At 34.4% G+C, this 13,153-nt stretch overlaps 1 protein-coding gene across 4 annotated transcripts in view; it reads right to left on the bottom strand.

Annotated features, from left to right (window-relative positions):
* Positions 1–13,153, bottom strand: part of ADAMTS6 (ADAM metallopeptidase with thrombospondin type 1 motif 6) — a 148,550-nt gene that overhangs the window by 36,141 nt on the left and 99,256 nt on the right. For all 4 annotated transcript variants that reach the window (XM_048930635.1, XM_048930634.1, XM_048930636.1 and 1 more), the window contains 3 exons: positions 10,664–10,809; positions 7,991–8,054; positions 197–299 (listed from right to left, as the gene is read on the bottom strand). In XM_048930635.1, coding sequence (XP_048786592.1) covers positions 197–299; positions 7,991–8,054; positions 10,664–10,809 — 313 coding nt within the window. The remainder of the gene's footprint in view (positions 1–196; positions 300–7,990; positions 8,055–10,663; positions 10,810–13,153) is intronic.

Consider the following 13,153-nt stretch of genomic DNA (forward strand, 5'->3'; position numbering starts at 1 on the left):
TTAAAAACAAAATCCCTGTTAGAATAGTCAGGGCTCTTCTGTAAGATTTTAGCAGCTGACAAAAGGGTAGAAAACGTAACTTAGGTTATGACATCTTCATCAAAAGATTCTAAATAGAGACACTACTTTCTGTATAAAATTCATACATTTTTGAATACTTCACATATGATAATGTTTTTACAAAGCTACACATTACCTCCAGTGTAGGGTTTCCAGTTATAATACTTTCCACGGAAAGGCATATTGTCAAAGTCTGCACATTGTTTTTCTCGAAAGTCACGGGCCCCTGCAGGACATGGCTAAAATAATACAGACAAAAAAAAAAGTATTCATTCTGAATATAAAAATAAAAAGAAATTTTCATATTACAAATAATAACAATCAGAAGACTAGGAGGTGGTACTTTGCTTTATCTTGTGGCTCTGATTTTGACATTTTCTTTACTTCTTTGTAGTTTAAGTGTCTATTTTGCAACTTTCAGCTGGCATGAATTGAATTGAATTATTAATTTAAAGAAAGGTAAGTGTTATAACAGTTTCCATGAAACCAGAAAAACAAAATTGGGTCAAGCTATGCTTCTTAATCGATCTGTCAGCTACCTCCTTACAAATGCACATATAAAAAACAAGTGAAAAAAATTAAAATCATTCTGGTAAGTGCTCTTGCCTCAGATTAAGCAGCTGCACTGACATTTGTTGTATAAGATATTGAGAAAGAAATTATAACACTTTCTACAGATGAGACTATTATCATCTTTGCTTACTTGCAGCTTTGAAAAAGAGCACTGCAATAAGCCAAGAATGAGACTAGATAACATGTCTGGTCCTGACTGCAAGCATTAATTAAGACATAAAAACTGATTTCACTTAAATTTGCACTACTACACATTTCCAATTACAAAGCTTAAAAACTGTTTTCTTATTTCAGAAGAAACAGAATTCTTTGCTATTTCTTTGCTAATTTTTCATGAGCGAGTTAAAAATAATAATGATGACCCTGAACACAACAAGAATTCACACTGCATGTTAAACACTGCTATCAATGTTTAAGTAGCAGCTATGATTTCAAGTGCCATGAGACAAAGTATGTGAAATACAGATTAAAATCATTTTTAGACTGAAAGAGGAAAGAGACTGTTTGACAGAAATTAGAGTTGTGAATAAATATTACTATTTTATGAGCAACAGAAGAGTTCATTTCATGGCAGTTTTACTAGTCTTCCTACATATATCTAAGTCAGCTACCACTGTTCAGGAATCTCAATTGCATTCAAGTGAAATGGTCTGTATAAATGTGTGTGATAAAAATCTACTACACAATGCAAATATTAATAATGATAATTCTCACATTAATCAAGCTCCTACCATAGCCAGCCCAGTGCACTATGATTCACAAACTACAGAAGTTTTCTCCAATTTTGAACACAAATGAAAATACTGGATACTAGTCTTATAATTTTAAACTGCCTATAATTCTAATCTCTATTTAATTAAAAATATATTTTTGAATAATACTGATTAAAAATGTACTTAGTACTTTAATTCAAGTCTTTTAATTTCTCATAATGAGAATAAAAATAATTGGAAAAATGCTCAAAGTAAAAAGAAAAAGAAAAAAAAAATCATTGGTAACAATTATATTTGCTGCTTTGTCTCCTATTCTTCAAGTATTAGAAGGAACAGTCCTGATCTATCGCAAAGTCTGCAATCAAATCTCATCTGTACTTGTCAATACCCACCACTCTTCAGTTCCACGTGCTTAGATACTAATTTGCATGGCTATTATTCCCCTACAAAAACTTGGAAAGTTAAACTTCACTGCAAAAGACATCATGAAACCCTTTGTATGAATAAAATTATTGCAATCTGATTTTTGAGATGCAGTCTTACTTCTCTTTTGGTGTTGATATATTGGATGTATTTTGAGGCGGCACCATAAATTTCAATAATAATCTGGATAATGGATAAGAGCATAGCAACTCTGCTCATGATAGACAATGAGATGAATAATACCAGAGTCATGCTGGTACTCAGAAACATCTCAAGAGGCTTGGAAATAGGTCCACCGCAACCTCAGCAAGTTCAATAAAAGAGAAACACAAAGTCATGCACCCAGGGAGGAAATATCCCTATGAACCAGTTAAATGCTTGCGGCCTTCCAGTCAAAAAGGAGCTTTACAGAAAAGGAGTCACAGCAAAAAAGTTGAACACAAAACAATGTATTTTTTACCACAAGGAAGGCAATCATAATGGGCTGCATTAGGCAAACTACTGCCAGCAATGACTACCTTCCCCTCTTTTCTGCACTGGTGAGGCAAACTTTGCCAAGAGAGCTTGTGTAATCTCCATTCCTGGAGACAGTCAGCTGGGTCCTGATGAGCAACCATCTCAAGGTTTGTGCAAGTTGGGATAGACACCCTCCCGGGGCTCCTTTCAATCTCAGTCATTCTGGGACTCTGTAAGCAAAGCCTTTCCTTCCTGAGCCACAATTTAAACTGCTAATATCACTACTTTCTCTTTCTTAAAGACAGCTTTGGTAGTCTGACAGAAAAACAGCTACACACATTTGCATGCTTAGGCTGGAATCTTACTCCTCACCAGAGTCGTAGGCAAGGCAAGCAATACCTGGAAACAGTTAAATGAACCATGGGAACAAAGCTACTTATCCTCTATACTTAGAGATAACCACGGCCAATAACTGAATGCCCTATTCTGAAAATGTTATATACAGCAAGATTGGGGGCAAATTTTTATTTTTAACACCACAATCTCAGCTTCCACCATTACTTTCTTTTCTCATGCTGTCACTGAAATAACTGCTTTCAGAAAATGGAAAAGTACAGGAAATCAGACTTCTACTGGCTTTTTCATTGTCAAATAGGGTTGAAAACTTTTCCTGAAAGAAATACGTGTAAGGAGCATCTGTTACTTTCCAAAGTGCTAGGACCTAACAACTACCACTCCACTACAGCTGACTTCCAGCTCGTTCATTCCAATAAAATTTTACTTTTTAAGCAGAATGTCTGCTAATGATGAAGGGGATCATCACTGCAACTTTACTTAAGACAGGCAATAGAAGGGCTACAGCTGTCATAGTTAGGTCTTTTCATCATACTTCTTAAGTTACCTTAACGTAACCAAAAAAGTATCTTTTGTATCCATGACACATTGTGTCCTTTCACACCTGACTGCACAATGAGCAGATCTGTGGACCCGTGCAGTAAAGTAAATTTCCATTTTAGTGCCTATGTCTTCTTAGCTAATACTGAAAAACAATCATATCTCAGGATCTTGCTCTTCTTCCCACCAATCAATTTTAACACTCTCAAGCATGTACTAAATCCAGCTTTGAGATGGATTTCAGACAGCCCCGCTGAAGACTGTAGCCACCAAACTCAAAAGCACAATGTTCTGTACTCTGAATAAAGAAAAATACAACCGATAATTAAATTAATTTCTGTTACATAACTTTATTTTCTGTTGAGTATGTCATTACTACCTGGAAGAAAGTAAAACTAAAGACAGTATCCTCAAGAAATGCATTTACAAAATGTCAGTTCTGCAGCACTGTCCCTCCTCATAGATATTCTTCTCCCAAAATTAATATGCAATAACTGTCTGGCCTTTAGGGTAAGATATTTCATATTTTTCAAGGATTTAGGAGTTTGTACATGAGTAACTCTTGCTACAGGCTGCTTGTGTTTCCAATCTCTCTTTAGGAGACAGCAAATCATGAGACGTGTAAGAACTTATAACAGGATATGAAGAACGTCCAAAGGAGATGATGAAACAATTAAAATTTTGAGTCAAAAAAATCTAAGAAGAATATTAAATTTTTTAAACAATGAAGCAAAAATAGTTCAACAACTGTCAACAAATCATTGAACCAATACTGACACAACACCAAACACCTTATCTTACAGAAATCTCTTTATCTTGGAGGTTCAAGTCAGACAGACTTCTGTAATTGACTAGGTTTCCTCAGACTTCTGTAATTGACTAGGTTTCCTCTTAACAAAGGATTACATCAGAGGATGAGAAATATTAACAATACCGATGAATGAACATGTGCATAAAGGAACAAGACAACAGAAATAGTTTGCCTACATTCTTCTGTGAGAAAAGACTACAGAACAATAATCTTCAAAAGGTATGCACACATCTATACTTCTATGAAAAGAAAGCATTTACTTAACCTATAAGCAAAACACTTTATTGCATTTAAAAGATAAGGGGTCTTCTACATCTCAAATGTTTATGAGCTTGAGTTTCAAATCCTATATATATTTTAAATCACAATTAGTTAAGCTGAAGTATTGTTTCTTGCAAGTAAGTGGTTGGTGCTAGAAAATACAATTCTGACGACAGTGTTCTTTCTATTACCTTTTGTTTCTAAATTCATTAACTAATGTACTTTTCTGCTGATCTCAATGTTTCCATTTGCAGATGCCTTTTGAATTAAGAAGTCATATGCGGCTTTTGAAGTGTTTGATGAGAAATATGCCTGGTAGGAGTGTGTGTGCTGTTTCCAAAGAATGAAAATGGTCATAAGAGAGGGCAACAGAACTAACTCATCTTTGAAAGAAAAATGAAGTCAAAATGAATGTTAATGCATGGTAGGAGCTTTAGGGAGTGTTACATTTAAAATTACATATGGGCAATGAATGTTGACACTGCAAAAAACTTCAAGAGAAAAGATGTACTAACAAAACATTTTTCATAAAAATAATGATAGATTTGCATGCTTTTAATGTTTACATTAATCATACATACCATTCCATTCAAAATGTCAAGCATTAAGGACTGTAATAAATCTTGAAACAAAATCTACTAGTCTCAGCAATTCTTAGTTATCTAGAACCATAAAGTTTACTATAAAAGAAATGAACTACAATTCCCAAAACTATTAAGACAGAAGGTTTAAATTTCAGTAAGTTACAATATATTCATGCACTGAAAAAACACTACCACTCCACCTGCCACCCATCCTCCCCCCCTCCAGATTAAAAAAATTATTCACTGTTAAAGGTTTGTTTTTAAAGCTTAGATAGTGACACTGAAGGTTTCTTTTTCCAACTCCTTGTTTAAATTATCAAAATCTGACCACAGGCAGGAAATAAACACTTTGGACTACAGGATTATAACCTCAAAAGATTTGGATTACTCAGAGCAGTGTTTTGAAATAATGCAATGGATGCAAATTACTACATTTGGATTTGGACTAAACAAGTGTACAAGCTCAACCTGAGGAATGACCTCCTAAATGCCAGCTCCTCAGAAAGAGATTTGGGTGCTATGAATCAATACTGACTGAATAAACGCTGTCACAGTTTTAAGAAAAATGAACACAGTACTGAAATTTATAAACTTAATTTCATTACTAAGATAACATAGTTCTAAGCTTCTTTTTGACACAAACTGTCAAAAAACCTGTGCAGCGTTTGGCTACTACATTACAAGAAAACACACGCAACTGGGATGCCAAAGATAGTTGGCAGAGAGACTATATAGTGTAAAAAGGACTAAGAGGAGACATGATAGTAGTCTGCAAACAGAGGAAAGGCTGCCACAGAGGGAATATGTTCTTCTAAATCATACCTGGAACAGAGTAAGACTCTTACGGAATGGGAAAATGTGCTATATTTTAGGAAAATGGTCCTGAAAAGTGAAGATTCTAATGCTATCTCAAAAGAGTTAGAGTTTTGAGTTAGACAGCTTTTCACCTATCATTTGAAAATAGTTTAATGACAATTGATTTTGCCTCTGATTCAGGAAACAGCCAGAATGGCCTTCCCAGCCACCTTTCAAATGTTCCTTCTGTGACATTTTCAGCTTCCTCTTCATAATAAACAAGAAGTTTAGAGAGAATAAGGGAAGCAAAGCAAATCTGGAAGAATTTCTTAAAAGTACCTAACATTAAGAAATTAAAAATGGTAAGACTAAAAGTAATCCTAGCAACATTTCAACAGTATCACTAGGTATGGTATACTAACTAGAAAGAAAAAAGACAATTTAAAAATTGTTGAATATTTGTGAGGTAGCAGGATATTATATTACCTAAACTTTCTGATCTGCTAGTGAGTGACGTGCTTGTCTGATATCAGACCAAAATAAGCAGAAAAGTTGACAGTGACTTGACTAATACAGGCTTAAAAGAAAGATAAATGATAATACAGACCAGTGTCTTGTAGAAGAATACTGTAACATTTTATCACCTACAGCTTTATATGTTTCCCGGTGGAAAAAAAAAATAATACAATATACCTACATTTTAATGAGCCATGTAAATTAAAAGTGTACTGTATCCCAATTAAAAACAAGACCAAACCTACACTAGTTCAGAAACATATGTTAAAACTGCTAGTTATTGATTGGTAACTAACAAATAAAAGACCTCAATAAGGATTCATTACTTAGTCAGTGAATTGAATTCACTGTAGAATTTCCTATCAACTGTGAAAATGAGAAACACGTTCAGCATCATTCAACATTTTTGTTTCTGAACTGAAGCTATAAATAACAGGATATTTTCCAATTTCACAAGAACCAGCTGTGTGAAAAACAAAATGACAGTAAATTAATTACAGAGCATCATCTGGCAAGCTGGATTCATTCAAAGGAAAATTGCACAAAGACACCAAACACAGCTGATCTTTTGAAATCCACTGAAAAAGAAAGACAGTCAGGTTTTCCTAACGGTGTAATTTGGAGGGCAGTTGGACTGGAAAAGATTTACAACTCATATACTGGACAAGAAGTTGAGTTTTAGACACTCTTACAACACTATGGTAAAAACGTCTAGCACACCTCTTGGATATGTGAACAGAGCACCTGTGATACAGAGTATGAAACTGCTTTTGAATCTGAAAATTTGTAATACAGTTGAACAATGAGAATAAATCTCATGGGAAAATCTCACGTATGCAGAGATAACACATGAAAATTAATAGCGATCATAATATCAAGGTATTTTAAAGGAAACAATACTAATTATTGTATTTTTTTTGTGAAATATAGCCAAAGATGAAAAGCTGAAATAACAGTGCTATATACACCATATATACATGGATTCTCCCACTGTTATGTTTCTTATTCTGAGAAGAAAACCAACTTGAATTTGAAGCTAAAAAATTATGGAAGCTCGCTTTTTGTTTGTACTGCTACTAACTTAAAAAAACTACTAGTGAATTGCTTTATTATGTACTTCTGTCATTCAATTGTGTTCAATTTTTAACTTATTTGAATTTATAATTTTTGTTAATAATTTGATTTTAAGCATTCGCACACTGCCCTACCTCCTTCCTCAGTGTTAGCTCTTTACTTGGTGGGTTGAACCAAAACTGCATGATCATTCTGATAACACAAGAACCAATGGATTCCTGATGGCAAAACAATTCACTTATACTGGAAGAAATACATTTTCACAGATTATCAAAGAGAACTGTAAACACTGAAAGTTATATGGATATAAAAAGCAGGTTTAGAAATAGAGGGATAGCTGAGGATAGTCCAATTTGTGAAAGTTAAACAATATACAGATAACACGAGAGGTTCAAGAAGTCTTTCAATACCCAGCTTTTGGAAACTTCTGAGGAAGGAAATGTCACACTTGGCTCCTATGATTTTGTAATTTTTCCCTAAACACTAATTATTACCTACCATTGAGAGATGCTAGGCTAGACAGAACTTGAGCTTAATGTATAATGGAACTTCCTATGCTCCTAGTTCATCTTAAACCTGAATGCTCATCTTGAACTTCCTTTAGGTCTTAGTAATGAATGAATTAGTTGGGAACCCCTTGAGACAGGGATCTCGACATACAGCAGAGCTTGTAGGGTGTCCACTGTATAGAGGTGCCCAACAGAAATGCTTGCCAATGAAGTGCTAAATTCACAGCTTTTGTGAACTGGAAAAAAAATGCATAAATGCATCTGTTTCTGATGAAATTAAGAACAGACAAGTTGCTCTACAAAGGAACAAAATTTACTTACATCAGTGTTGCAGGAGCGATATCTCTTCCTTTCTCCAAGACAATATTTGCCTCCACCTGAAGGCCTGGAAAAAGATGTTTTATGTCTTAGTTTATGTTTCAGCATAAACATATGTTCGTGAGATTTATATTATAAGCATAAATGTAAGTACCTAAGATATACATAGGTTGCTCTGAAAGAAATGCCTCCCTTTTATTTCCATGGAAGCAACAACAGATAAAAAGTGTGCAATAACACAGCCCGAGAGAGCAAGTTTTTACCTATGAAACACTTTTTTTCAAACACTGTTTTTCAACACAGTCATCACCCTTAGTTACTCATTTTTCAAACTGTCGATGAATGTCTGTAGGTGCTATTTTTTCCACATGGATAGAATGGAGAAATTCAGTGTCACACCTTTGCTTCATACACACTTCCACGACAGATGCCACTTTGTCAGACTGCCTCTCTGCTGCCATCTCTCACACGGCAACAACATGGAATGAAATACTGGTGGGAAGGTACAACCTTCACTGCCATACCACCAGCATCTGCATCTGACAGCATGGGCTAATATAATAAAAAGGGAGGCATTTGTACCAGAGCAGCCCTCATAAACTATATAATGTAAAAATAACTGACATTAAATTTTTAAGGCAAGATTTAAAAATATTTTTCTTAATAAGAATTGTTGCACTGACTTGAATGACAGCAGATGCAAAATAGTACTGAGTGCTTAAAATCTTCATTCACAGTATTCATCTAGTTTGTAAGGATTTCAAGCAATACAGTGTAATTGTAATCTGAACATATTAAAAAGGTACTGCTTTTGTGTGTGTCTGTGCGTAAACAACCTACCCACATTTTCATATCACTCCCTAAGAAATAACAAAATGAAGAGACTGCCTGCTAAATACTGGAGTCATAGCAAAGACTACATTTTCAAGAATCTGATTCTGATTTGAATTAAGTAGTATTAAATCTAAAGAAACACCAGAGTAAGCTGGTGTGATTACGACTGTTCTAAAATGCTCTTAAATTCCTAGATTGTTCAAGAACCTTATCTATCTTCAACAGAGGTCAAATAATAATTATCATCGACTTTAGTGAAAGATTAATTAGCCATCAGATCTTTGGCTCATAACTTGAGAGTAGAAACTAAAAACACTTGATGTCTGTTTTATAATAAAGGAAAAGAAGAATTTTCAGTTAACTAAACAGTAAATCAACACTATTTTCATGTTACAGGTATTTAACCAGGAATCCTAATGAATGAAAGGGAAATTTTTCCTAATGTGGGCATTGGAATAATAATTTTTTAAAAATTGTGTATACTTGCTACACTGCTAATTATCTTTCAACATAATAGATACATATGAAGATAGGAGAGCTAAAAATCTTTAAAAATCTTTAATTATGCTTCATGCAAACATTTCACTACTGTTTTTACATAGCGCTTAGTTTATTGTTCTCCCAGTAATAAAGTCTGACATGTTACCTATGTATATAATTTTTAATCTATTCAGCAAGTAGTGGTATATTCCAGATTTGACTGATAGGAACAGATAATGGCAGAAAGTAAAAAGATCACTTTAAATAGCAGTAATATTACATCATGGTGCCTTGTCTTACAGATCATTGAAGCTGAAGCACAGCCTTGGTTACAAAATTTGGGTACAACAAATGAAGAACTTTAAGTATACTAAGAGGAGAAGGTAAGACAGGAATGACAGAGTCACAGAAGGGCTTTCATGAAAAAAAACGTGATGCTCTCAAGAAAAAGTTGTCTTAAAAGCTAGCAAACATGTAGCTGGTAGGATAGAGGTAGTGCAAGTAGAGGTCATGACAAGAACAAAGTACTGAGTAAAAAAACTACTACAGGTAACTATAGCTATAATGAAATAACCCAAGCAGGACAAGGAGAAACAGAAAAAAGAAGTGACTCATTCAGCAAGAACAGCAATGAAAATAAGTAAGCATTCCTCATCTGAGAAGCACTAGTGACAGATAAAAGCACTTACCTGACAAACCACCTCTGCAACAGTGCTCAGGACATTGGGAAGCAGACAGATGCTACTACGAGGTGATATACAGAACAGACCAAGCTGTAGTGGAGAAGGTGCCCCCTCTTGAGAGAGAATAAATGGACCAATAGGGAGTGGTGGCAAGGAGAGAAGTAGCTCAATTGTTTTAAGAGTCAGTGGGAAGTCAAAGCTAAGTGTTGAATGTGACAGAACATAAATGTACTGTAAGCTCAGCAATATTACTAATTACAGATTATATGTAAATCACTGAATGCAGAATCTTGGAAACAGTGTTGCTTTTTTAATAAGTAACTGGCAATATTTATTTATATTCTAGACTAATACCAGAGATGGTATGGATAATGAAAAAATAAACTTATTTCATAATTTAAATATATTGTGTATAAAAGGAATTTTGAAAAATAAAATTGTTCTAGTCACTACTAAATATAATCCCAGCAATCTATATACTACATACATAATAGGTAAATTAAAAAATGTTAAAGCTATGCCAAGTGAGCTTCTCCTGTTTAACTGTTTCTGTCTGCTATTTCGAAGACAAATGCTGGCAAACCAGCAAAACATTTTTACAGATAACATGTGAAACCACAGTTCTGAATAAATTCCAACTGTGTCTTTTTGTTGGCTCCGGCTTACTTTAGCTACTTACGCTGGACTGTCACAGTGTCTTATTGATGAGGAGACTCCTCCACCGCAGGTCCTGCTGCACTCTCCCCATATTGACCATGGACCCCAGTCCCCATCTATGCTCTGGGGCCAAGTGCCAAAAGGAACGCACTCTCCCTGATAGCACCACTGAAAGATTTCACCAAAAACAAGCAAACAAAATTAACATTCAGGCTGACAGTTATCACGACAGAAAAATACCAGGGTCAGATAATGACCAATTATAGGCATCAGTGTTCTCTGAACAGATAGCAAGACTAATATTTTACTTAATCTAGCCATGTTTAGACACTGGTAAGGGCATGTGTGATTTGTTAATTGTCTTCACTAAACTCTAAATTGTAAGTCCCAAACACACAACAGAAGTTTAAGCAAACTTAAAGAAGAATAATTTCTTTTTCCATGATACATCCTTGCTAACGTTTCAGAATAAGGGAACCATCAAGTAGAGGCTGTATTAAGTTTAGACAGTAAGAGTCCTTTCTGAATTTAATCTAACAGAGCAAGCTCCAATTAACAATTCATGCAGGGGCTGCATTATGCAAAATGAAAGACTTTCCCCAATAGTAATTCAAGAAAGTATTTCCCTACATTTTAAAAAAGTATCTGGACAAAGCTACAATAGAAGAAGAATCTGTTGTAGTACTTCCTATATTTAATGCTACAGACATAACAAAACCAGTGCCAAGGCATGAGACATGGTACAGAAAAATCACTGTAACTGCTCATTTGTTTAGCAGCAGAATGAACAACGTACTTTTTTCATGCAAACTGAAACTTTGCAATATTGTTACTTAAATTGGTCATAAAAAATGTCCGTGAATTCAAATAAAATGGTACTTGTAAAAGTAAGTTCATCACTTCCTAAGTCAGCAACCTTATTAAACAATTCAGAAATAACCAATAAATCACAGTTTGATCCATATTCTAGTGTAGCACAGAAAATCTAAAACAGTTCAATTAGTTGATTCATTACTGCCATTATTACATCCAGCAACAGAATAGAACATGGACTCAAGTGTACAATGTCCCAAATCTGCACATTTCAATTCCAAAAGGTGATCATCTGTTCTTTAACTGCCTTGAAGTACCATAACAGACATAATATTGATGCTGTTCAGAAAAAAAAAAACCTTCTGTGCCCAATATCAGAAATCTGAATCTGAAACAATGCACTGAGACACACATAGAAAACACAGTGAAAGAGATGTATCTGTGTTCAGACCACAAACAGCATGAAAAGATTCTGTGTGGAGTTTAACTGGTACAGCAAAACCAAGTTTTCTCTTCTCATCCTAAAGCTCACCTAAAGTCACCTCAGCCCCAGTAGTATGGAATTGAATAAAATAAAATGAATTGAATACAATTAAATGTAGCCACTGCAACAGACTTGAATTAATTTGGATTTGCATGATACCAGGTGAAAATACAATTAATCTGCAGTCACAATTCAGAAAAGAAAATAATAATAATAATAAAGGTTTGATATTAAGAAGGATTATACAGTGTTAGTCAATGAAAATTAATTAAAAATTTTAGGTTTCCATTAGAAATTTCTCTTTGAATAGAAAGTACTTTAATTGTCAAGCATGTCAAAGCCTATGAATGTACACCTAATACGCTAATAATGAACTGTGTAGCTCATCATCAGCAAATGCACCTAGTTACAAAGTAGTTTTGCATACATGCTACCATTTAACATTAATAAAAGTGAAAACTAACATTATTTTTCTAGCCACATCATCCTTTTTTCTCTCAATAGATTTTAACTGCCATTATATTATATACTATATTTATATTATATATTTTTATATATATCATATAAATTGTATAATATATGCTATAGATATATATTTTTTAGATTTATATTTATTTCTTTTTATATGTTGTTCTTGAACATGTTTTGAAGAATAGCTGCTACAATCCAGCATATTTCTGTTTATAAACCTCTTTCTCTACCTCTAAAAATGAAAAAAAAAACCCAGCATTTAAGTGTCCTCAGAAAGTGTACAAAGTGGAATATTTTAAATCTCAGGTTCAAAATTGCCTTTTCTATCAGATTATCTTTTCATCTCAGCCTAGATGGTGCTGTATTTTAGACCTGTGACCAAACAGTGTTGAAAGCACTGTTTACTGACCAGTGCCTCATGGCCTCAAAGCTTTCTGTTTCTCACTTTGCCCCTCCAAGACATAGACTGGATATGGACAGGGACAGGACAGCTGACCTGAACTGGCAAAAGGATATCCCGTAAAGCCTAGAATATCGTATTCAACAATTAAACTGGCATCATGCTCAGCAATAACACTGCTGGGGTACTTCCAAGGCAGTTATTACTTAGAGGCTGGCTGGGCATTGATCTGCTGATAGGAGGTGGTGAGTGACTGATTGCCTCTGCATCTCTTGTGTTTGTGTTGTTCTCTTTTTTTTTTCCCCCTTCACTTTGTAAACTGCCTTAATCTCAACAGATGAGTT

The sequence above is a fragment of the Lagopus muta genome, chromosome Z (genome assembly GCF_023343835.1).
Source record: "Lagopus muta isolate bLagMut1 chromosome Z, bLagMut1 primary, whole genome shotgun sequence".
NCBI lineage: Eukaryota > Metazoa > Chordata > Aves > Galliformes > Phasianidae > Lagopus > Lagopus muta.